The sequence below is a fragment of the Branchiostoma belcheri genome, unplaced genomic scaffold (assembly GCF_001625305.1).
Source record: "Branchiostoma belcheri isolate BF01 breed outbred unplaced genomic scaffold, Haploidv18h27 scaffold23, whole genome shotgun sequence".
NCBI lineage: Eukaryota > Metazoa > Chordata > Leptocardii > Amphioxiformes > Branchiostomatidae > Branchiostoma > Branchiostoma belcheri.
This window is the reverse complement of record NW_017803824.1, coordinates 2435670-2462845: the sequence shown is the minus strand read 5'-3', so window position 1 is coordinate 2462845 and position 27176 is coordinate 2435670. Positions and strand designations below refer to the sequence as shown.

The 27176-nt window shown below is 40.7% G+C and overlaps 1 protein-coding gene across 3 annotated transcripts in view; it reads left to right on the top strand.

Annotated features, from left to right (window-relative positions):
- Window positions 1-2221: 2221 nt before the first annotated feature.
- Window positions 2222-27176, top strand: part of LOC109470595 (protein KIBRA-like) — a 45268-nt gene continuing 20313 nt past the window's right edge. Inside the window, exons 1-5 of one of the 3 annotated variants that reach the window (XM_019769564.1) lie at window positions 2222-2491; window positions 21551-21591; window positions 22677-22840; window positions 25069-25125; window positions 25724-25772. In XM_019769564.1, coding sequence (XP_019625123.1) covers window positions 2367-2491; window positions 21551-21591; window positions 22677-22840; window positions 25069-25125; window positions 25724-25772 — 436 coding nt within the window. In that variant the 5' untranslated portion in view covers window positions 2222-2366. Of the gene's footprint in view, window positions 2492-14396; window positions 14476-21550; window positions 21592-22676; window positions 22841-25068; window positions 25126-25723; window positions 25773-27176 lie in introns of those variants that run through there. The other 2 variants (XM_019769566.1, XM_019769565.1) reach the window with 2 other exon arrangements.

Genomic DNA, 27176 nt, shown 5'->3' with positions numbered 1-27176 from the left:
TGATATTATCATCCCTTTCCCTGCATTTAAGGTACACGCCCGTTCTGGGTTGTTGACCTACAAGTTATTTGTTTCTCGGTGAAGAAGCAATCACGCACATGTTGCACTTGATCCTACCACATTATGCACCTCACAGAGGTGCTCACTACTCACTTTCAGAAGACGTCACCTTAACATCAACTTGGAGATTGATATTACTTTTTTTATCAAGGAGCTTTAATGTTATGATCCCTTTCCCTGCAAGGTACCCCGTTCTGGGTTGTTGACCTACAAGTTATTTGTTTCTCAGCGCGGAAGCAATCACATACACACACTTGTCCCACCGCATTATGCACATACCTGTCCCCCGGCCAGGCCTCTAGCAAACCCGGGCCGCCCACGGAAGTGGTGACGTGCTACTGTTACCTGTGGCCAACAGGTGCCAGTGGGTGCGCACGCTGTTGGGTTAGTCTCCACCAAATTATAACAACGCGGGTTCGAAAAAAAAGGAAAATTTAGCCATCGCATAGCACCGCACAGTTCATTTGTCCGATTCTTAAGGGGAAAATTAACCTTCCGTGGACCAAGGAGGTTCTTTTTGAACCTCCTTGCGTGGACTGACTCTCCTGGCTAACTATTTCCCTTCTTTTATACCAAATTCTACGTTCCATACCCCCGTAGGAAGGCCTGGTGGAGGCTACTGTTGGGTTATCGGGAACACCCTTCTACGTTTCCATGGCAACGCCGCGCGTAATTCATGACGAGCGTCTTTGCGAGAATTTCCGCTAGCTTCGTTTTTAAGCCGTTGAGCTATTCGCGACCTAGATATTTTGTTACACATATAGACATTGTGGCATTTTTAGACTTTTTTTCTATTAAGCGACAACGATTTTTTGTTGCGAACTTATTCAACGTTACTTATTCACAAATGAACATGATCCATTCTAAATTGTTAACGTTAGTCATCGATAGATGAACGAATTTCCATACCCAAAACAACAGTGTTAATTTTCTCCAAGTATTAAAATCTAGATCTTGAAGTCTGACGTAAATAATATTGACATTGCTCATAAAAATCAACATAGCTATCGTCTCACATCTTGTAGATAAAGTTTCGAAGTTAGCAGTGTGCAAGTTTACAACAGCGAAGAAAGAGAAGGACCAGACAGTCTGGAACGAAGTTTCCCAAACGCGACGGTAAATTTGCTTTTCTCTAGCGGGCGCTAGAGGACCGAGTCAGGCGCGGAGATCTCGCGGTCTCTCTCTGCGGCTAGCCCAGAAATTTTTGCCTCTGTGCGTTATGCGTGTTGACCATCTGACGTCACCACTCCGTTTCCTCACGGAATTCCAGTCCCCAAATATGGCATAATTGGATTAAGTTTCGCATTCTCTCATTGGGCACGGCTATCAGGTAATCAATACAGGGTGACCGCTGGTATTCTTATGCAAATTACGCTATGCAAACCAATGGCTGCCATTTTGGCTTCGCATACTTCTGGTCAGAGACCCCATAGCCGTTACAAAATATGCCTAGTGAGTTCCGTCACCTCGATGAGATATTGCCATTTTAAAGTTTTGGAAAGTTTTGTTTTCCGGAGTAGGTACAGTCTGAATGGTGGTGATAGAAACAAATTTTTAGGTGTGTGGTGAGTAAGCTTGTACTTTCACTTACATGTCAATCACTGTTTTTTTAAATCTTATTTGACTGATTTGATATCAGATGTGACCAATTGGTATTGATTTATTAGTATTATTCACAAGTGAAACAATACTGATGATTTCACAAGAAAGGTGATACATTTTTAGTCGTTATGTTGTTTATTCATACGCTTAGCCAATGCAGGCCATAGAAAAGAAATTGAATCATTGAATCTCTTTATTCTTAGTCTTGCAAAAAATACTAGTATATAAAAACTTGAGTTTAATTCTGGTCCCTCTTTGGACTAGGATGGTTTGGCAAAATTTGTTAGATTGGAAAATCAGTAACATTAACGTTAAGTAATAAGAAGAGTATTCCCAATTTTGTCCAGTTGTTGATTACCATTGCACTTTCCTTTATCGTCGCCACTTGTTAATCAGCCTTTTCTTTAACTTTCAGTGGAATTTTGATATTGAACAGCAATATTGTAAATGTATGTCTTGATCTAGTTTTAAAAGTCCAATATTTCTATTGTCTGTGTGTTGTGGTTGACAGAGCATATCAAATGGTGTCGCGTATCATCTTATGGGACCTCCTGCACCATGTAAATTGATATCCACCTATGGGGTCGTGTATTTGTAAGTGGTGCCAAGTCAAGATGGAGGACCAGTGATGAGTACTACCGGAGTTTTCTGTATTTCTGGCCGGGAAAACAGGCGCTAGATCTGCGTATGGGCGCCTCGACGTGATGCACCGCACAAACGGAGAGCTTCCCTTGCCGCCAGGGTGGCAGGAGGCGCGCGATCTGGACGGAAAAGTCTACTTTATAGACCACAACACCAGGACAACGACATGGGTCGACCCGCGAGACAGGTACGGAGAGAGCGCCCCGAATTCCGGTGGATTTTACCCGCCGTATTTGCCAGGATATCTCGCCGATCCCTTGGCTACCTATCTACTTCTGTGTGGTGTAGAGTCTTTTGTGTCTGCGTTAAGTAGTTTTGTCGGGATTTAAGGCAGATCGGCTGTGGAAAGTGCGATGAAATGTGGGTGCATCCGCGGAAGCCCAGTGTCGGTTTGTATACACACACACATCAACAGTCCACACTTTCTACTCGCCAAACCGTCCAAGTATTTGAATATCTAGTTTAGTGTGTGCGATGTTTTGTTCTTACTGTGCAGTGAACCCCCTTAAGTTTTTTGTGTGTTTGTCATGTGAGTTGTGCTACTTTGACGCCACAACAAAGGATCTGTCCCCCTCCTGACAAACGTGTTTGGAGAGAGTGAGAGATCCCGGGTTCAGATGGGGAGGGGGGCATCGAGGAGAAAGAAAAGAGGGAAATGCCCTCCGGGAAAGAATGGTCGTGGAATTCGCCGAAAATACACAGAAATGCTGGCCAGTTTCCTTGATTGGGGCTCCTCGGAATTCGAAGGATGTCGTCTGTTGAGTCTGTGTTGACATAGATTGTTGGAGAAGTTGTCGGGAAGGTGCGAGGTTTGGGTCCCGAGTGTTGGGGGAGGGGAGGCACCAAGTCTCGTGTTTACTCGCCAAAACTTGGCCTACATTCAACAATCCGGTATCACAAAACGCTTATTATTGCATACAACAACATCTAATTCAACTACCACTCTATCTGATTGTGTCTGTATTGTACGTCTGATGTGAAGAAAAAATGCACCGTTTGATAAAGGTGGCCAATCACAAATGTGGCAATGTCAACAATCATTAGCAAACTGAGAAGTGCCATCAAAATTCCTGTTAACAGCCACACATTCGGCGGTACAGAGAAAACAATCTTTCAGAAGATAACACCACACTTCATTTTCCCCCAGTTCTATAGTATCAGATTGACTTGTTTTGTGTTCCCCCATGGGGCAGTGTACAGCATTAACTGGATAGTGTTAACTTACTGAAGATCTAATTTATGTCTGTCAAACTTGTCTCACCTAATTTTCTCCCAGTGTGTTTTCATACACCAAAAAGTAGTATATGTACTTCATGATATAATGTCCAGATTTGTGTGTGTGATTTGTATTGGGGTTGTCCACACTAATGGCAGATGGACCTGGCATCAAGCCAGACCATTGTGGTACAAAATTACCCCTTGGTATGCATTCCAATTGGTCTTTATCATTTTTGTCTACTTTACTGTATATGCTCAAATATCTACAGTCGTTATAGCTGTAGGTTTCAAAGTGATGTGTTTTGTTGTTGCATAAGTTGTGTAGCCATGTGTGAATTTGAATACTGTGCGTATCATAGACAGTCACAAAAATGTTGTATATTCAGGTATTTACAGTACAGTACATTTAATAGTGAAAGGTAAATACGCACTTGGTTTGCAGCATCTTTTTGCCTTACTCTACAATGTTGTTTATCCCATATGGGAGGAATGATTTTGAATTTCCCAAATTTTCTCACTCTTCTGATATTTTTGTACCTGCCAATCATGTGCATGTGGCTGTTGTCAGGTCGGGAGAGGGGTAAGCCAGATTGTGGGATCTCCATGTTGGCCTGCTAGTTGTTCAGATTCCTTTCCAATGATGAAACATTCCTCCACATCTGTAGGGACAGTCTGGGGGTAATAACATGACCACAGAAATCCCTGCTGGATTGAGCTGAGGAATCTTTGAAAAGTATAGTCTTACAAACAAATACAGTCATGTTGTTCTATAGCAAAAGAAGTCATATTACAGTAATGTTATATCAAACTTTTAAAGAGTTTGACTACTATTTCTTGTATGTAGAACTTACTGTGAGATATGAAAAGACAAAAAGCTACAACAAAGTGAGGCCATCTCTGTCCTATTTACAATTAGTACAGTCCAGTAGTAATTGTTGAATACCAGAGGCTTGCTAAAGCAGCACTGTTAACGTTGTCCCGCACATATTTGAGATAAGTTCAGGGTTACTTGAGCCACGGTCCTTAGGGTTCAATCATCAAGCTGGTCAGGCAAGCCTAAATACACGACACATGAGTCACCAACCCTACTCTACTAATGCAAGGTACGGTCACTGATATCTGGGTAGATAGGAGAGGTGAGGAAGGGATAGTTTGTCTTCTTTTGTTGTGCCATCAGTGTGTTATTTTTGTCCATTAGAGAACTTTGTTTTACTTTTGAAAAGTACATGTTGTACAGCCCTCCCCTTCCTGTAGACTCCTGGCATAAAATTGTGTCAAGGTGAAAAGAAACTTGACATCAGACTCATTGTTTCCAAGTTCTAAAATTAGCCATGCGGTCCTGCATGATTGGCCTTGTAGTCATTTCCTTTTCAACGTCTGTTCTCTGTTAGTTGGTCGCTTCTGGAATGTAGCAAGGGTTCAAAGTATTCTGACTCACTGTCACTCAGTCTATGACAGTCTACCTCAAGAAGCAGTGGTCCAAAACAGCAATTTTGAGAGTCACTCAAAGAACTCTTTTGAATTTGAAACAGTAGAGAATCTTATAGGGAATGTGAAAAATGTTGTAGAGTTGGCTTTATTTCCCAAAGAGTATATAATGTAGGCAAGATGCTTTCATCCATTTGGGATGCTTAGGTCATGTCCATGCATTTGAGCTGGATAGGGCATGCTACAAGTAGCACCTACATCTGTACTCTGTTGCACAGTATTGTAGGTGTCAGAATATTGCTCTGTCCTGTGAAATATTGTTTACATAGACACATGTGGTGTAAAAGTTGCAGAGATGTGGGGAAAGTGGGAGGGGTGTGTTTTTGGAAGGCACCATTTGCAAATAGGAGGGCAACAAGTTTCTTGCTTGTTCAGCCCCAGTCCTTATGATTGTATATCATATCAGCTAGCCCAGTAGTGTTACCTTGGTTGATCAAACATTTGCAGTTATTGATCTGTTTGCCTTACAAAGGCCAGTCTAACCTGGCTAGAAGGGTCACAGTGGATTTTATTGCCTGTCTAAAGGTAGCAAACTGAAATGTTAGCATGAAAGTTCTTCTGTGTTGGTCGGTAAATGTTACAACAATATCATGGAAAAGGTTGAACCACATGTAGCACAGCAATAAAATGTTAATGTGAGGTCATTTTGTAAGTTAATGTGAGGTCATTTGTAAGTTTACAAGTAAGATTGTCAGAAAGAGAAAAGGTTTTGTTTAGTTACTAAGTTAGTAACAAAAATGTTACACTACAGGTATTCTATCAATAGATACTCTGTCTATGTACAATTGTGGGCTGGTAACTATTGTATATACCGGTATGACCATGTGCTCTTTTCTATTCTGATGGTTGTGATTGACATATGACACTCAATGCAGTACTCACCACAGCCGTGGTCAATGCTCTTTACTGGCTATTTAAAGCACCATTGGCATTACATAACGATTCCAAGGATTGGCTTCAAACAATGCACATACAATGATGGTACACTTGAGCGGATCAGAGAGCAGTTTAGTGAGAGCATCAGGTCTATAATTACTGTGTGCTGAGAGGACTGTGGTGTGGTCAGTGAAGGTGAGAAGTGTGTTTGAAGTGGTCATGCAGCTGCTTCTGTCCCGGACACTTCTGTATCAAGGACTCTCCTGTTTTAGGTGACCTAAAACAAAAGGTTGTAGATTTTGGTACAAGAGCACTTTTTTTCGTCAATGTCATGTTCATGATTTAATGACTGTATCCTTTCTTCTCTTGTTAAACAGAGGTAAAGTTAAACAGTGTTATGCCAAATCCACTTCATTACAATAAAAGACTGTGTGCCTTTTCACATGCACTTAGACAAAAACTTGTTGTATTACATGTACATACTACATGTACATACATTGGGTTTTCTGCACAAAACAGGAAGCTTTTGCTTTTTGCTGCCCTTTTCGTCTGTGTTCACAGATTATCAATTTGTGCTCCATTGCTGTCAGACCTACACAATCATATATATTTTGAGTACCCAGTGTACACACTTGGCTCGTGGGATAGACTATTCTTAACCTCCTTGTTCAGCAGTGAGTAAAACGGCCATTTGTAGCCTTGGAAAAGAGCTCAAGGCATTCAAGTAGAGCTTAAAGGGCAGTGAACAATAAATCATGGGGATCAAGGATACATTTACCCAGCTTAACATACCAGCAGGGATTACATCCTCACAGTACAGTTTGGAGTTGTGTAACTATCGATATTCACACATTGATTGGTGCCCTGAGAGCGTTAGTCACAACTCTTGGTGTATGACCCTTCAGTGTATGGCTGGCTGATATTGGTTGTTCCAGGGGTGTGTGGTTGTGTGGGCAGGGATTTGGCATAACTGGATAAAAGATAATTCCATTTCTTTCTTCTAGAGAAATATGTCTGCTGTTTTAGAGCAACTGTATTGTTAAGTTTTGAAAAATAAGTTGCTACGGAAAGAAACTTAGGTAACAGTCAGAAGAAGTTTTGAGAGTTGAAAACAAGTGAAGAAGTTTTGCAGTTGTATTGGGTGTTTTGCATATAATCGTATTGATCTGTGGAAAGAGTGCTATCCTGGTTTATGCAAAGCCACCACTCCAGGTACATGTAATTCAATCAGTCGATCATCTGTAGGTAGCTATCAATTTACTTACAGGTATGCCTCCAAGTAATCAAATTTGACTTCTGCCCACCTTGGTATTTATGATGGTGGTTTGTGCAAACATTTGCCTTGCCCCCAGCCAGGTTGTCCCACTGAACTAATGGCAGGAGTAACCGGTCATCAGGTACATTAGTGGAGGAGCTGTAAAACCTGGTATGTCGTGTATGCACATCAAACTTCTACTGACACTCGAACCAGTGCAAAGTCCTGTGGGCCAGGCTTACAGGCTCTAAAAGTGCAGAGATCTTAGGTTGTAAAATTGTATTGTCTCACCAAGCACAGCAAGCCAGAGCCAGGACTAAGGTGCTTTCATTTGAGATTCTGCGACTAGACTTCCACCTTCCCCTAAAGGTACAGAAATAGGTCTCTTTCTTCTACATTTGCAAAGTTTCTTCTTTCCAGGTTCTCTTGATTTTGTCTTGACCATCTTGCAAGCACAAGACCTACTCACTAAGGTCTATGATATTGTGTGTTTGTAGTCTTTTCCTTTCTTTTGGGTCATATTTATCAATTCATCACCTAAGGAATTGATGTTGACAAAACTTTGTAGGAAATAAAGCAATCTTTGACTTGACTTTTCTAGGTTACATTTTGACGACGTGGCCAATCCAAACAGCATTCTTCAAAAGTGCATGCTGAAGAAACCAGACGCTGCCCCGCGACCATCTGAAAATGTTGCACCGTGACACGAAACCCTTGGTCTTATTTTGACTTTTGAAAAAAGATGGGGATCAGGGCAGGATTATGTTTGAGATAAGTCTCCACATGGGGACCATTAGAAGTAGGAGTTACCAGGGGGGAGTAATTGGGAGAGTGTGCCAAGTAATGGCCTCACAAGAGAGCAGGGCCCTTCCAGGATGTCCTCCAGTCTAAACTGTTTACCGTACCAGCCAACAAGGCTCAGGGAAGAGTAAGCACTGTCAGGAGTCACATATACAGACATTCTGCTGTTCTCAGCTTCTTTACAGGAACTGCAGTACAAAATCTGCGGGAAGAGAAAAAACACCAGTTAGATATATGTTTCACCAAGGGTGTTTTTGGAGACAGGAAGTTTGAAGTAATGAAATAAATTCTACGTGTCTGGAGTCTTAGGGTTGCTGTTCGGAGAAAAGTACCAGGTCTCCTCTAACCCAGTTGTTTATTATGATACTGTATGGTTGGCTACCAGCAAGAGTCTGTATATAGGGTATGATTTTTGTTATGGTATCGGCATTGTTTGATCTTCCCTCAGGCCAAATTGCTGACCTATAAATGTAAACTCCACTCGGAAATGCTATCTGGACTTCAAAATCTTTCTCTGGAGATTGATTCATTGTGTAATATGTCAGGTTCTTTCAGTGTTGTGAAATATGCCCTAATATTAATATTGGTGGATGTTGCAAATCTTTTACTTTAGCTCTGTTGTGACGGGATGTGATATCGTAATAGCATATTTTATACAAAACATATGATTTAGCCATCACTGAAAGTTGCGCCAGTGTTGTTTTCCACATAGAATGCCGCAATAAGTCGTTATACAGTAGAGATATTCATGGTATGCGAGTTGGAAAGGAAACAGCTTGCATGAAATATGGCAGGTGGAATTTACTGTCTCGGATTAGATAGAGGGTAAGAGGCCATATGGTGTAGTTTCAGCTTCAGTTGTGGGGAGGGGGGCGGCTAAAACTGTTAGTATTGTCCCTAAGATTCATCTGCAAAACAGCACTCCTTCGCTGAAAAACACTCACTCAACCGTCACCCTCATACAATGCCGTCATGTTCATATCCCTGCATAATTAATGCCTGCGTTATGCTGGTATTGTGTGCCCATTATTCCACCAATGCCACTCGTGCATGGCACGTCGACTATGTATAGAACCGAATGCTCGCATGTGTATGGTTCATATAAATCTTTAATAATGTGATCAGGCAAATGCAGGGGCTACTGTTATAGAAGTGCTTGAGGGAACTGATAAACTAGAATGGGAATGTCTTGAATTTCAGTCTTAAAGATTGTTGACCCACTTATTTTGCTAAATCTGAAAACGGTAATCACAATACTAAACAAAGGGGTGATATTCAAGCTTCTGGTTTCTTTTCTTTTTGCCAGAATTAGTTTGGGACCACTGATCTAGGATATTGGCATATCAGTTTAGACTAATTAGAGAGGGTCTGTGGTTGTCTGTTTTGTTTTCTTTTGCTTTTCTTACAAAATTTTGACAGAACCAAAAGTTCTGAACATTGGGGTGCAAATCTAGCACTGGAAAATGATTATTAGATCCGCAGTGCATTGGTTTTGCAATATAGCAAACTGCTTTTGTCTGCAGATGCACATGCGGAAAAAAAACTGCACTGCTTGAAAGATGTACAAAATATTTACATATACGTGTGTCAATATTTTCATTTTATTGTTTGTTCCTGCTTTTCCAGCCATGTCTTTCTGACATAACACGGAGTTAAACAACATAATTTTTCTTGGTATTGTTGTAATGAGTAATGAATGATTTATATATACAAATTTCATCCTGCATCTGCTTGGAGCTAGCCTCAGACAGTCTTTAGTCCCCTGTGAGTGGATGTTCCCCTGGGACGGCCTGGCATTTGTCTGGCCCAGGCTAATGTATTGGCCTGGTGGGAGCCTGTGGTGCAGGAACAGGTGTGCAGCTTGTTCCAGGTTACAGGTGTTGTTTCACACCTGGCCAAAATCAATACAGCTTCCAGACGACCTCATTGTGTCATTAGCATTACTGGTGATTGTGTTATTATGTTTTCTAGATTTGGCACTGCCGTATGTCACTTTTAATGGTATGAAGTTACTGTTTTGTTTGACTTTGTTTCAAGTCAATTAATTTTTGGTTATGTCAATATATGTATAAATATGGTTTTTTTATAAAGCTACTTTGGCTACTTGATAGTAATCATAGTTTGGAGATATTATTAAAATAGCTGTACAGTGCTTCTTCTCCCACAAAGATTTTGCAACTAGAGTGAACACAAAAACAAAAGAGATTTTGTGTTTAAAGTACAATATATCATGCCTGTATATCATGCCTACCATCTCCTAAAGCATAGCATGTCTGATTGCAGATAACCAAGACATGTGTTTTTGTCTACCTGTCTAGTCAACCTTCAGAAAGAAACTGTAATATTTCATGCCTCTGAGCCAAAGATTAAAATCTCTGTACAGGTCTGTGTTGGACAGAGCTAGAGGTTTAAAGTAACAGAGCAAACCTGACAAACTGTGTTTGAAATGCTGTCAGAATGACAGGTATTTTGACATAGAGCAGTGGTCACTTTAGATTTGGAAAGAATTTTGAACCCCTAATTAACTGAATATCTCTACAATCATCAAAGAAAGGTATGGCAGAATGTATAATGACATGATTTAATTAAAGAGCGTATACTTCGCTTATAATGCTTCACAGAGCTTCTAACATCTGTAATTAGCAGATTTTTTTAATTGTAGAAAAAGTATACCTTTTAATTAAAACTTGTAATTTGGAAGTCTAAAAAGGTGTAGGCGTAATGCTAGTTTATATGTTGCAAAATGCAAGAAAAGAAGTCTTAGGCCCTGCTACATACAATTGATTTGGCTACAAGTAAAATAGTAGAAAAGTAGATTTTCCAGATCGTACTGTTTCCAAAGAGTCCAGAGTTGACCTGCCCACCTATATGTTAAACACTGAAATTGGAGGCATTCTGACGTGAAACGTGATGTCCCTATGAAGCCATCCAGCTGCTTTTCTCTCGCTCTCTCTGTCCTGTTGTGCTGCTGACCAATGCCCCCCAGGGCTTGACCACTTATCTCCGAGATCGGTAGTGATTATCTCTGAGCGCAGGAGACAGCCGTTCCGCTCCTATTGTCGGATCCGTCTTTGTGCTGGTGGACATTCCTGGCCTTTTGTCCGGCGCTTGCGCCATTGTCCACGCAACATTCCATCCCCGATGTTTGGACGGCCAGCCACAAAAACACATCCAAGGCTCCCGTGTAATGGGGATATTGCTGAAAAGTTGGAAGGTTTTGAAGCTAGGGGAAATATTTGCTGCCTTTCTGTATTTGCATTTTGCCTTCACCTTCAAAAAGTTTACATGTTCTTTTATATTGTCTATCAGTATAGACCTTAGGGAGGAAGCTTGTAATAGTATCTAAATAGTTTTCTTTCATACATCCACACGCATATAAATCTCCTAAAGGTATTGAGAAAGAAATGAGACTGCTGTGTTACATACATTTGCAGAACAACATTTGTAGGAAGTACCTTTAGGGCAGATTCTTGCGACCAGAGACAATTAAGTAGGTTGTAAAAGAGGAACAGTTAACTTTAAGTAACTCAATTGAAATTGCTTGTTTAGGTACAGCCGACATTCTTCAGAGGTCATTGGCAAGATATTTGACCTTGACAGTAAAATGGTGGTACCCTTGAATAAAGAACATAATTTTCCCACCTGCTAGTCACTAGATAAACATGTGATGCAATATTTAGACATTGGATATGCTTGGTATTTCATATTTCTAATGATGAAAGAGTTAAGAGGATATGAAAAGTAACATACAGGTGGACTCCCACAGGTTATGTGAGGTAACTGCATCCATTGTTTATTTCCACTGGAATGTTTCAAAGTTAAGAAAAACAATGATGGCGCATTCCGCAATTCTAGATTTCACATGTTTACCGACGCTTAAAGAGAAACTTTCAGTTATCATATAGCGAAAACGTTTAAGAAAAATAATCGCATTTTTTCCTTGAGACAGCATGTTGAAATGTAAGCTAATACAAAAGATTTCTCTTCATTCTAACCACTGTAATGTGCCATGCTAGTACAGTATGGTATATTGTGTATTGATGAAACCAAGTAAGTGTGGCCCTAGAGCCTGACAAAGTGGGAATAAAGTGCAGTTCGGTGAGATATCTCCTGTGCTGAAGTGATCGGTAGTTCACAATGCAAACTTAAAGCACTGTGGAAGATGTTGAGTCCAGTATCCAATGTCAAGAGCACACAGGGCTGACAGGAGTGTGGAATAGCTGGCATGGTGGCGGCAGGAAGTGCAGGATAGAGTTACTATGTACGAATTGTCCATGTGTCACTCACTCACTCCAGCAGGCTGCAGATTCCCAGGGAGTTGAGCTGGTGGGGTTCTGGCCTGGTGGGGGGGGTGGGGGGATAGACATGGAAATCAGAAGATAGACATAGAAATCAGAAGAGCAGGTGGTTAAAACTGATCTTTGGGGGGAGGGGGGGCAAGGATAGATATCTCTAACGATCGCAACAGGTTTTGTATTTGGTCTTCAGTTCAGCTCTTTGAATTTTCCAGGAAGGTGTAGATAGTATGATATCTGCATGATGTAAAATTTGAATTGGTAAATTGTAAGATTTCCCTCAGTTTGATATTTCATTCATCAATCATATCATACTGGGCAGATCAAACAGATACTTCCAAGTGAATTCCTGGTTGAAAGACTGTGACTCCTAAGTGAGTGATCGTAGACATAATTCTAATATGTACAAGAATAATATTACAGCCAGGATTAGCTGTTGTTTGTCAGTTGTGCCCTCTTGCCATTTTGAGTAGACACTAAAACATGGACAAGAATATACCTAAGTGATTAGAGACACAATTCTAACTCCTAGCATCTAATAATATTACAGCCAGGATTAGATGTTGTTTGTCGGTTGTGCCCTCCTGCCATCTTGAGTAGACACTAAGACATGGAGAGGAACATTCCTGTGTCAGAGATGATGTTGGCCAGTGTCCAGGCAGGAAGCTCGGACCCTTAAGACGATGACTCCTGTTTACCTCTGCGCGGGCTTAACATTCCAAGGATGGGGTGGGAGACTTAATTGCCAATAGTTCGAATTCATCCCGTAAAGCTATGAAATTTGGGGATTTAAATTTAGGTTAGTCTTTTTTTCTAGCCGAGTGAGCAAAATCTTACACATTTCTATCAAAATTCTGTTTTATCTTACACTGTAAGTTACAGTTGAAAACTAATGCTATCGTAGAGCATGTTGTTTGTGTTCTAAAGGTATATACTAGTAAAGTAGCTGTCTAACCATACCCTGGTACTGTTGACTTGCATTTAACTTATTGTAATGATTAGTGATGTTTAAAGATTTTGATTTTGAAGAAATCTGCAAAGTTCGAACAACCAGGATAGGACAAAGTTGGTGGAACGAAATATTTCAGGCACCAGAGGCTTTGGTCGATCTTCAACCAATCAGTCATGCAGTCCTGCCGCAGCCATGGCGACGGAGGAGTCAGCGAACAAAAGGAAAAATTCTGTGCATAGTTGATATGCAGGGTCTGCCCTTTGTAGAGCTGTGTTCTTGGCGGGGTCAGGCCGATATGGACGCAGGTTTTCTCACATGATGGATCGCGGCACATTCCCCAGCCTCCAAGCAGCCCGGCCTGGGCCTGTTTTAGACACGGTAGTCACAATAAAGATGGCGGCTACACTGTTATATCGGGGGACGGCATAGATGTTTGTCAGTGTTTCAGAAGTAAGGCTGCCTCGTGTCCTTGGGCATCCTGGTTTTGTTTTTGAGTTATCCTGGTTTATAAATAGATATGGTTGGAATGTGAGCAAACAGAGTTTGTCTCAAGTCTCGTTTTGGCATGAAATTTGTCTTTTCCTAAAATACTCCAGCAGCAAAGTCGTATATCATCTTAAGTAAGGTAGTATTTCTGTATGTGATGTGCAACCTTAGCAAAGAAGAAATCAAATGAAATACAATGAAATAGGACCTATTTCATTGTATTTCATTTGATTTCTTCTTTGAGTTCATCCTCTGCTATTCCTTATTGTCACCTCTCCTTCATAAACATGATGATTTCAGACTTCCCAATGGAAGAGTTGGACCACAGGAACTGATTTCCTTGTTGCTTCTCCTATATTTTGAAGTAGTAAATGGAACAAGAGTATGTGATGAAAACAGAAAGCTTGGCTATATTTCCTCAGTGAAACTCGACGTACCAAGGTTCAGTCTGTCCCCTCCTGTTGGTCTTCCAGTCTAGCATAATCATTTTTTTTTCAAATCCGAGAATAGATTTGCTCCTCCCACAGCACGGCTCCTTAACCTAAAACAATGCAGGTGCCAAATTTGTGGAGTCTACCCGGCAGCACCGCTGCATTAAGGCTCGTGTCCCTAATCCCCGCCCGACCATGTTTACTCACGGCCCGGCTTGGTGTGCAGCCAGTCATGCATAGGGAGGGGAGAGGCAGGGCAGGGAGACAGGCAAACACCGCAGACAGTCAGGTCCGCTCCTGTAGCAGGTGCCGCACCGCAGCCTAGAACTTTCACTGTCAAGCGGCGGTCTCAGTCGATCGCGTTAACAGGTGAGTTCAGCTGTGGTCAGACAGAGTTCCAGGCTTGGAATGTTGATAGGAATCAGCGTTTCTATCCTGTGTTGGAAGTTTTGGGTTGTGATTCCACGGCTGAGTTGTAGCGCGCTGCAAGGAGTGGCTTCTTAGAATCAGTGTCTGTTGGTTTTTAACCCGCCAGAATGCGGCACATCCTCCAAGCCTTTCCTGCAAGACATATCTGTCGTCGGGGTCTGTGTTTTGTACCTTCGAAGAGTAACTGAAGATGGTTCCTCTACTGGTTCCATCTGCGTGGTTTGGTGGGACATGAGGTCTTGCGTGACGTGTTGGTAGCTTCGGCAGCCATGTTATCTAAGGAGAACTAAGCACACATAGACAGGGATCTTGCTGTGGATGTAGCCAGGGTTTATTTCAAAACGTGACATGACGCAGACAGCGAGATTCTTGTCTGAAAACATCCCCAACAGACACTGGTTATTTGTTGGACAACTGGTAGGGTTTGACCCGAATCAATTACAGGCCAGAGAGTAATGCCTTTTATGAATTGAGTAGAGTAGGTAGGAAAGATAAAGCTTTGTGACCAGGAAAGAAGTCTTTGCTTGTGTGATATTTATCTCAGTAGTCTATCATTTCAGCTTTGTTATTACAATATGGTATAGGGGCAGGTGCCGCATTTATTAGCTTTAGATTAAATGTGAGACTTGCAAGTAGAGCAGTGACAAGCAAAACTGACCAAAATGTGCAAAGCAGTGGTACAACAAAGACCTTTTTGTGCACACCCAAGGTGCACACCTGAAATAGGTGTCTCAAGTCAAGAAGAGTTCCTCCTCTTCCTTAAGAATGCATACCAGGATTCCTTGGAGGTTTGGGAAGACCTGAAGGAGCAACTACTGTGGCAGGGAGATAAGACAGGAATGGAGGTGTCTCAGATAAGGAGGGTTAAGATTTCTCAGAAACACATGGGGAATGCTGCCGACTTTCAAGTGGTCCGCTGACCTTCACCCGTAGATGTTAGAATGATGGGGAGAAATGACAAGTTGATTTACAAATTTTACTTTTAGTACATCAGTGCAGGTGTGGAAAAGTTGATGATATGAAACTTGGCCGGTAATGTTTGAAATGGAGAGAAATGGAAAGGCACAATATCAGTTAATGTTGATTTCGTTTAGTACACAAGTACTGAAACAGGTGTGGAAAAGTTGATGACATGAAACTTATGTTTGAACTGTGGTCAGTAGACAGGATGTTCATTTTTTTTCACTTTCTAAAAGGTGCTTTTGTGTAATTAAGTGAGGAAAAGTTTTGCATCATCATCCTTTTAGGTCTTCTAAGTACACTCAAGTAGCGTACTCTGCTTGTATATTACAGCTTTGACCGATGATACCGATAGTATTCCAAGACAGTACAAGGAATGTGTAAGTGTAATGTTTGGCACAGCTCTTCCCTGTAGCTGGGAAACACTGGACCGTACCACTCGAGCAGGATTTATGGGGGTTTAATGATGTGCTGAAGACTGTTTTTACAGCCATCCCATAAATCCCTGGGGCAGCAACACACCAGCAACTCCATAACTCCCTCCATAGATTAGATATGGGGAGATTCCCAGCATTCCACGCCTTTTGTTGCCTACCTGGTTGCCATGGTAACTCGAGAGGGGGTTGTTGAACAACTCTTCAGTCACACACCTAAGAAAACAGGGTAGAAGTGAAGATACAAGCTTATCTTTGCAGGGAAGTTGATAGAGGCATAAAACATTGCTGAAAAATATATGAAAACCTATAGTACGTATTTGTAACCCATGTAGTATTATACCCATTTCAGAGAGGGTACCTATAGATACTGTTTTCATCTTGGTATTCTAGCTCAGCATTGAATCTCGGAAGCAACAAGTTTTATTACTGTAGCCAAAGGAAGGATGCTATTTTTTCGATAGCCCGTCTGTTAGAAGGTTTACGAGCAGAAATGTGTGGATAAATAATAGATTGACTGTCATGGTATGAAGAGTTGATGGGCCCTGTGGCCAGCCCCCTCCATACCTCCACTGTTTACCCAAGGTTTATGGGTGTTAATAGGAATGTAATGATCCCGGCAGATAAGGGTGGAACATCCCACTCAAGATTATAAATCACCTAGAGCAGGCTGAAGGGTGGATCTCCTGTAAGTAACATCCCTTTGATTTAGGTATGAACAGTGGCTAGTATTGCACTATAGCATACTTACTGTCTAAAGGTTTTAGTTTCTAGTGTGATTAGTACTTAGTATTTTTAGTCAAGTCACCATGTTACATGTAACTAGATGAATATTTTTTGCCAATTTTGGACATCTCATTTTCACTCCAAAGTTATAAATCACCAAATACAGGCTTGAGGGCTGGTCAGTGTTGAGTAGTATCTCTTCCCTGTGCTAAATTGTTTAAGAATAAGGAAGAGATTTTTGACAGTTATACTAGTATCTTGGTCAGTGTTTTCTAATCGAGAATCAAGTAGAAAGACCTTGTTCACTGTTAATTGACGACCTTAATTATTCCAAGTAATTAAGCATCTCAAACATTGTCTAAATTCCTTTATGTCTGCTTTACCTGACTTAAAGACATGTTCCGACATGTCTACCTGAAGTATGTCTGCTGTTTTGTGATACCCGTTCCTTATAATTAGGTCTTTGTTATGATAATTTGGTGTTTGTTTTTTCCTTTCACGGTTCGAAATACTTTTTGCAATTGTTTTTAAGGTTTAAACCAATAAATTCTATTTTCAGGTGTAATTTCAATACTTTGTTTGAGTTGTGCATGTACATAAAGAGTGATTTATGTTAAAGTTTTGGCAAGCGTGAAACAACAACTTGATTTCGAGTGCCCCTTATCTCCGGGCAGATCTGCTAAAAATGCGGGATATATCAAAGCTGGTATGTCAAATATTTAACGTGTGTTACCTACCGTACCCCTCTCAGCAAACTATCCATTTGGCACGGCGGAACATTCGTGGAAGGACTGAAAACAGCCAAGGAGTTAGAGTTTCATAGTTCGTTATCAGACGTACATAATGTACTGTAGAACTTTTAGTTATGAGATGTTAAATGTATACTTATATTTGCATGAAATACTAGAAATTTGGAGAAATCTAACCTGAGAGTATTGTACATATACCACATAGGGGTATTTGAATGATAAATACCAGTTTCGTAACTCACTAAGTATACGACCGCAATTCATGTGGTTGGTAGAAGTTAACAGGTTGACAGCAATTACATCATCATCAGTTTGGACGCCTTACCTGGATTAAGTCAACTCTTTATGGTTCTCCCTAAGAGTTTTGTCCCTCATAATATATTTTAACTTCTTAGAATCACAGCAATTATGTTACTGTGGATGAAAGTACATGTAGCAGGAGTATTTCACGTCTTGTCTGTTTTAGGGATGTTATATACATAACAGTGTGTTGCGGACAGGTGTGTAATTGGTCCCAAATCAACATTGTTTGGTATTTGTTGACCTGCCACTGAGGAATGTTCTCCAAGGTTATAAAAACAGGACTTGGGTGTAGGGTCGTCATTCTGGCAACAAGGCTGTGGACACCCGTCATTGGTTAGAGGACACTGGGAGCAGGGGATTATGGGGAGAATGCAGCAGTCCTGAAGTTTAAAAGGATGTAGGGACAGGTCAGAAAGAGCTGAACATTTTTGTTTGTCTGCCTGTCAGGGACAAACTCTGAATGTCTAAGGGACAAGATGGAGATTCAGACTGAAGCTAATTGTTGAATCTGGTAGTTTGATATGTCAGAAAAATAGCAATTTCTTCATCAGATAAAATTGTGAGAAAAGAAGTAATTCATAAAAAAATTATGTATATTATCATGAATGTTTCTGCCCACAAGTTTTGCTTCTTTGGCTGCTAAATTTACTTTCAAGTACTCTACTTGAAACTTAGAACCAATTGGCGGAATTTGTTGTACAGTATATGGATTGTGTACATTGGTAATATATTTAGTAATATATTTCATTTATATAACACATTTTAAAGCCTCGTTAAAATCAAACCACCAACTGGCCATTCTGTGGGATGCTGGGAGGTTTATGTACTCTAGATTATAGAACACCCTCCGTACCTAAACGACATTTCATGGAGATTTTAGCATTTCTCAGTGAGGACTTCAGAGCTGCAGCTGTATCCATACAGGCAAATAATTCATCAGTTATGATGGCAAAAAAGCAGGCTGTTTGCTGTTTATCAGCGCAGGCGGCGCGCACAAAGGCACGGAGGTATGCGAGCCGTCTCCCTCCCTGCTCTGCGCGACCTGACATGTAACACTCTGCATGGGTGGCATCGGGGTGGGAGGGGGGCAGCACCCGACCTCTGACACAATTTAAACTAAAACTCTTATCACATTGATATAATCTGATACAGGAATGTGTCCAAGCCATCTGCAGTTACATCTCTCACAGGTCTGACCTGCTGGGACACACAAGGATCGTCAGGGAAGGGGGACAGAGCTAAATGAACTTAAGTAGCAAGGAATTTGTTGTCTTAGAGGTCAATCTGGAGGTCGGCTGGCTTCAGGGTCGGAATGCACCAGCGTAGAGAGCCAGCCAGCTATGTCAACCTGTTCCAGCGTAGAAGCTTAAGCTCAGACGGTCAGGTTGTCCAGGTGTTCCAAAGAGCAAGGTCAGAGTTCCGGGGTCGACTGCCCTTAGGTCCGCAACAGGTCTTGTAGGTTGTAGGACAGTGCAGATTTGCGGGTGGAACTCCTGGTAGCAGTCTTTGTCACAGCGGCATAAACAGGTAATATTTAACTTGTGCATCTTCTTATACGACTTCTGTAGAGCTTTCGCTTAAATGAAGGCCTGGGTAGATGAATCTTGTCACAGTAAGTTATATGGACATCTATCGGCAAGATAGGCCAGTGTTCTGGTCAATGTAGAGAGGACCTTGGGGTGATCTTAAGCATGAGGCATCGGTGCCTTTTACGAAATATGCTAAGGCTTTGGTCTGTTGGTTTCCGACCAGAAGGTCAAGGGAAATATAAGATAGTGTAAACTTACACTTGGAGAAGGTATGCAACAGGTGCCGTGCCTGTTGATGTGTGACTGTTTCCTGGCTGCATTTACTGGAGTAGAAGATACCCTTAGGGAAGCCAGGCTTTTTGTTCTGTACGTACTTTTGTTGGGCTGTCCATGGTAAGAATCCAAAGTTACTTTTCTTCATGTTGATGAAGGTACCTGTATGTTATGATAATTGTTTAATGTTGAACTTGAGTCTAATACTTTTTCATGCATGTATTAGAGATCTAAATGGAGATCTTTGAAGACCAAAAGTTGTTGGTTGGTACCTGTTTGACTCTGGGTCCCAGGGATTGCTGTGTGGAATGTTGGAAGGGCCTTGTTTGTTTGCTAGATGTCAACTTTTTGACTCCCAGCCAAGTTTCCACATTCCAGGCCCCAGGCCTTACTCAACACATCTCTTTGACCAGTGCAAATATTCCGCCACTGCTGCCTCTAGAGCCCCTGGATGGGATATATATAAACTTCCTTTTGGTATATAGTTCAATTTTGTGTTTTTGTGCTATATGAACTTACTTACAATGTAATAAGTACTTACAATGTAAAGATACATTAAACTTAAAAGTATACTTACTTACTTATCCTCTTCATCCACAGCAAGACATAAGGCCATGACTTAGTGCAAAAGAACCCAATATATTTATTGAAAAGAGTAGAGATGCTTGGCTGGAATTGCATCACTAGCTGTCTAAAAAGCAGTAAACTTTGTCTCAAGCATTACGCCTTGAATTCAATCTACTGTACATTTTTATAGATTTTGAAGTTGTTTTGCAAGCATCTGTTTAACTTCAAGTGAAGCGTGCTATTCTTTATAAAAATAACCCTACTGATCCAAATCCGTAGTTTTACCCTTTCTGTTTCGGCCATAGCCTTGAAGGAAATTTATATCTGTGTCAGAAAATGTGATCCCACAGATCAGAGTGGAAAACACTTATCCAGATTGCTATGTCAGCTATGTGGCCCTGGGGCAGTGGAGTTCCCTCTGCCTCCACAACAGTGTGTCCCCTTTTATCCACCAATTTATCACGCAACAGATCAACCCATCATTGTCGTATTGACGGAAAATCAACCTTCATCACATGTCCTTTATTATTAGCAACTGTGTGGAAGATTTTTACGTCACCATTAAGCTTTTGGAACACTTTTATTTACTGTAAATTGGTTTTAATTCAATATTAATACGACAAAGCTATAAAGTAATCTTGTATCATCTTGCATATCATATGAGTTTTCCGAGTAGTTTTAGATGTAGGAAAAAAGTTGTTTTTCACAGTGCCATACCGCTGCCATGGTTTTCCAGGTTGTATCTAGGGGAGGGGTTGGTATGTGTCAGAGTGCTTGACATAAACCCAGGCCCCCATTCTGTGCTCAACTTCCCTACAAGCCAAATTCCTGGGCACCTTTTCAACAGGGATGTTTTGTTGTAAAGAAAGAGTGCTCAAGACTGACCTTCTAAAGGGTCTTGTGCTCCGTTTCTTGTGGTAACAAAATGCATCTAATTCTACAAGTTGTACTGCAAATCAAGTAGCTTTAGTCGTCAGCTATGGTAAAGACAGAAATGTAGTAGAAAGGTGTATATAGTGGAAAAGTTGTTATAGAAATAAACAAACAACAGACGTGTACAGTCGCTTTTGTCAATTTGTGTCTCCTCAAGCAGTGTTTTGTGCAGACTTATGCCAAAATATGGCCAAATAATCATTCCAGTGTTTTAGATATAGTGGCCATTCTTTAGGTGTGATCTATAGAAATTATATGACAAACTGCACCTGATAAACAACAGTGACATGCATTTGTATTTGTATAATTGTAGCTACCATAAAAACATGATTCATGAACTTGACATCTCTACACCACAATCGCACTTTCCACAGTCTTGGTCAAGTTGGTGTGTCTGCCATCCATATTATTCATGAACTACCTGTTGCTCTGAGTGAATGAAATTGTGTACCGATTGCATGTTTGTGTATTGCATATGTTTATTGTATGTATGATTATGATTTATGGGATGAATAATATTTGTTTGTTACTTTTTTCACAGGCACACAAAACCACAGACTTTTGCAGACTGCATAGGAAATGGTGAGGAAATTTTTGTTAAAGTTCTTCATAAAGTTTATAGAAAGTTTATAAGATTTCTTCATAATGTTGTGGCATAACAGTTTCCAAACTGCCATACGTCACACTCCAAATTTTACAGTGCTCATAGTTGTTAAAGTTGGTTTAAGCTCTATCCTAAAACTTTTGGACTTACAGAAAAGTTCATTCCACCTCTATACAACAATGAACAAATCTACTATTGTTGCAATAATGGCTGAAATGGAAACCTGAGCAGCTACATTCTCTCCTGTTGGGAAACATTCCCAGGATAGTTCCCCAGGGAATCGCTTTGTTTCTTTTGTTGCTAGACTGCAATTCTTGCCATGCCCGCGCTGTATCGGCCTTTTCCTGTATGGCCCTGTCAGAATGTAAGGTCACCTCACCTGTAAACAGCACACAACCTGTTGACCTTGACAATAAAGATTACGTGCACAGAAAACAAAGACTTTACAGGTGGAATTTTGATGACCTCTGACCGGTTAAACATCTGATATATTTCCCATGGACATTTGGAACAATTAGAGGCACATGGCATGAAGTACAGTTTTCCAACCAAACCAAGGTTAGCTGAGGTGATATAAGATATGAATTTGAAAGTTTTTAGGAAAGAAAACTCTCATTCACAAGTATAAACTTGTTTGTTTTGCTAGATAACATTGAAATTCAACCTTTTCCCATAATATAGCAAATTGACAAAGGAAATTTTTATCCTTAGAATTATTGACATCCCAATTTTATCATAAAGGTTATTCTTAAAAATAAAACATTTCTGGTTTTTGATAGCTATATTTCTTCACACGTGGATGCTATCAGGGAATGTTTTGAGAAATGGATTGTTCTCCAATTAGACAAAATTTGATCACCAAATTTTCAACCAAATCTCCCAGTTTTCATCAGCTATCTGATCTGTAGACATGATTTTTCCGCACATGTAATGCCAGCACTGGGTGAAAATTCTGGGGGAGGCAAATTTTTCTGAGTTGGAGAAAAGTTTATTTCTCATTATTTGATTCATCAACTCAGCTGAACTTCCATGCTAACATAGTGAATGTTGTTGTTTTCCCCAGAGCTGCCATTTGGGTGGGAGGAGGTGTACGACCCTCAGGTAGGGGTGTACTACATCGACCACAACACAGGCAACAACCAGCTGGAGGATCCGCGTGAACAATGGAGAGGAGAACAGGAGAGGATGCTTAAGGACTACCTGGTCACCGCGCATCAGGCGCTGGAGGTAAAAAAAACAAAAACTCAACATTTTTGTACTATAGTGTTTTAGCTAGCCTGAAATTTTTTTCTCACATCTATTTATTTATTTATTTTCATCATAAAATGGCTGGGTAGCCCATTCAGCTGCAGCTTGTAAAAGCTGTTTTCTAACGGAGCCCAGCATACATTTACACAGGACAAAACATGATTACATTTACGTAGTCAAGCAACAAAAGGTTGACAGTCAAATAAAATCCGATGCATCAGAACAAAAGCATGTCCATAAATCAAAGTCGTCATAACATTCCAATGTCAAAACAATAAAGTCAATTGGACTGGAGGTCAGAAGTTTCATGAGGCATGCGTCTCACTGCATATCAGTTTTGTCTGATGTAACATTGTGTCAAGTGCTGAAGGCACAAGGCATCGGGCTGGAGGCATGACAATCCTAGGGGAAATTTTGACCCTCTGAAACGATATTTCCAGCATTCTGAGGGACAGATTTTGCTGGTAGACTAAACTTACTTTAATCACAAATTTTTCCATATCTTGTCTGTCAAAGATAAGGGATTGGCAAAATTTTTGTCCAGTCATATGTTGACACAAGTAAATTTATTGAATAGAACATTTTTGTGTCAAATTTGATTTAGATTGATAGGGATCAGCCATGAAACCATGGCAAAGCGATTGACACTAAGGAACTACCCATTCCTAGTTCTGCTTTTGGCTAAGTGCTACGTCACGCACTTGACCATGGCTCAGGAAGGGTGAGCATTCCCTGGATGCCACAGGGGACCACGGAATGGAAAACACATTTGGCCCTGTGCAGGCCGGAAGTGATGCAATCTGGAGACAGTAAAGAATGTAACCGATAAGGGAAGAGGAATCACAGGGCTTGAATGATAACTTTCAGGACCTGAAACATCCACCTGCAGCTTTTTGAAAATATCTTGAGATTGCAGAAAAAAAAACTATCAAAATCATTTTAAGCTAAAGAAAAGAGACTCGATTTTATATGAATCGCAAATTGAAGATTAGAATACAGAAACAAAGTATGTCTAGCTCTGGTTTTGTAGAATTGCAGTTGCTGTTACAGCAAAAATGTGTATGCTGGTCTAGTGGCTTTCTCATTTTGTCCATAAGGTGGACCTAAACCATGTAACCTTATCAGTGGAAAGTATATCATTGTGGGAAAAATGCAAATCTTTAGTACACTTCAAATCTAAACTGAGCTGATCTTTGGTATGTTAAGTATGGGAATTTCTTAATGCATTTTTCCCAACATTATTCTATATGTCTACAACAATTCTATTTGTGTTGTGAGTCATTGCAAAAACCATGTTTCTCATTGTGAAAGAGTGCACACAAATTCCTCACATAGTCAAGAATTCCTTGCCTCTTACCGTTTCATTCAGAACAAGGCCTGGTGTTTCCATAGGCATCAGTGACCATTTCAGGAAAGTTCCTCTCATTCTGGAGCTGCCGGGCCATTCAGTAATGTTTTAAAGCATCTGCTGGCGTCATTACCTAAACAACTCTCATAGTAGACGCATGTTTTTGTCAGAATTCCTTCACGGCTTGGTCTTGTTCTCCAACTCCAAGAACGTTGTCTAGATTCTTTGCTGACGATTTGTACCAAATATGTGCAGCAGGAAATGTAGTTTCAATAACACTGGTATTAGTGCCAGCCAAATTTGCAGTGAGACTTGTGTTAGTTAGGTACAATATGTAAGGTCTGATGAAATACTGGAATCTTATATCAGGTATTCCTGAAACCCATGACCAAAGATCATTAACTTTGATTAAAATGAGCCCCAGACTGCTACATGTACATAAATATTCCTGCCATGCTCTCGGATTGAGCGCCCAGAATTGATTAATTAGGATACTTCCTGGTGGAGTTACAACAAGCCCATTACAGGTAATGACTGCTCCTCAAATGTACCAAATTACCGTAATGCTGGGCTATTCAATTCCCCAGTGCACTAGCAACCCAACCTCCCAGGGTTGGCTGTGTTTCACATCCAGCAAAGTCAATGCCACGCCAAGTCATTACCTCAATTGGTTTTCAGACATTTTACGTTAATATCCAAATTAAAACTGAGGGCTAGGAAGAAAATTATAGTTCACTCCCTGAAAATGTTTGTACCAAGGTACAGACTTTTCTTTCTGACTCGTTTCCATGTTTATAATCCAGTTTTGTGTAATGGTTTTTGTATTCACCCTCTAAGCCTGTTTTTCTTCATATTCCAGTGCAAACAAGAAATCTACAACATCAAGCAAGAAAGATTGGCACTGGCACAAGATGAGGTAAGGGTCTTGTGGTTAAGACCTAAGTGATGACAACCTCACTTAGTTTGGCAACGTGAGAGGGACACACCCTAACGTGGCATCAGCACATTATTTGTCAATGAAGCAATGTTTCCGCAGAGATATTTCAACAGGAAATCCCCACTGAGAAATGTAATAATGTTAGCATTTTCCAATAAGTCATCGCTGGAATTAAGGCCTTTTGAAGTATGGGATTTGGCAAGTGTGCTATCCTGACGTCATGGTATCTTTTATCAAGGATGGAATGTTTCCTTTGACGATTTTTCAATAGAAAATCCCTGTAGAGAAATGAAATAAAGTTAGTATTGGTTAGAATTTGAAGGTTAATCATATATTAAAGGCATTTTGCACCAAGTGTTAGACTTATAGTGTGAGTGCCTGTTTTGCCTGGTTATTTGAGAGTGTTATCCTACAGTATGGATCATACAGGTGACTCCAGTGATTATGGAGCTGAGGGGTACAGTTACACTCAGGTGGTGTTGGAGTTCATAACATCCCTTTGTAGTCAGGAAACTATTTTACTGGGTATATATTTCTTCAGTTCTGAAGAAAAAATGTTTGTTGTCTTTTTTTTCAGTTCCAGCACCTAAACGACGCCCTCCATGGCTGGAGGTCAAGTACTAGCTGTGAGTACAAACTAACTTACAAACTTACTTACAAACTTTTAAAAACATTTTCTTTGTACTGAATAGACACGTTTATCGCATTGTGTGTTGTATCATTTCCACACATCTCAGTTCTCTCGATACTGAATAACTGTGGGTACTGTGTTCTCACTCTTATCTGGCCATCGAATTATGGTGTTGAAATTTGCCATTGATTGCGACATTTCCACCTTTTCAAACAATCTCTTTGTTAAAGATATATCACACATGTCACAGTTGCAGTGTAGTTGATCCAAAGCCAACATGAAATGCCCTTCCTGTTCTATCCCACTGATTGGACATCTCTCTTTAACGCCTTCCCCCATCCTTTCCCTCAGTATTATTCCTTGTTCCCAGAAAAAGAAGTTTCATCATCAGTGGGCTTGTTTGTGTCTGTCAGGAGTGCAGTGGAGACTAGCTCAGCACAACACAGTGCTGAGAGTGTGACCTGTAGTTATTAAGATCCCTGCTGACAGACAGGGCTCCAGCCCGCACCCTGATTTCATCATTGGACAGAATTTTCGTGCCCATGACTGACAAGTATAACAGCCACATGGTCAAAAATTTCCACACTTCTTGTTGAATAAGACTGAAATTGGCTCAAGTTACTCCAGAACTAAAGCAGGGGTTAAAAAGAGATGAGGGTAAAAATGTGGAGCTTGCTGACAGGTCTGGGGGAATGTTGCCTAATGACTGTCCTTCATGGCAGGCCTGGTGGACGATAACATCAGTAGTTATCATCACTGCACACTCCCAGCTCCTATCAGCCTCACAGATCTGGCTGGGCAGTAATGTTATCTGTCTCCCAACCCCCTCCCCTTTCTTCACTTTGGACCTGAAGAAAGATGTACCAGACTTTTTCTGTAGGCCTGGCCAATTTCTTTCCTTGGTTTTCAAAGAAGATGGTAGTAAGAGGACTTCAGTCTTCATATTGACTCTCTAGAACTGTGTACCAAGGCACTGACTTCAGAATCGCCTGGTTTATTTTTTTGAATAAAAATACACTAGAACAAACAAATTAAACTTGTGGGCTGTACTCTTCCCAATTGCACTTTAACATATTTAATATTACTTTTCAAAAAGTTTCAATTTTATTCCAGATTGGCCATGGTTTTTTTTTCTTTTCTGTTGCTTGAATTCTTGGTCCCCATTCTTTTAAGCACAGGAAATAGAAACCTTAACCTTGAGATAATCCTAAGAAGTTGATCGAGATAGATACAGAGATGAGTTTTTGAAACCTGCAGGTAAAACTGATGCACAGGTGACCAGACCTTTCAGCTATCTGTTTGGCCTGGAGCCAACCCTTGCCACTGTGGCCACAGCCTTTGTGTACTAATTACACAGTTGCCCCACACTCTCTTTACTTTACTCTTTTCTCCTGCAAAC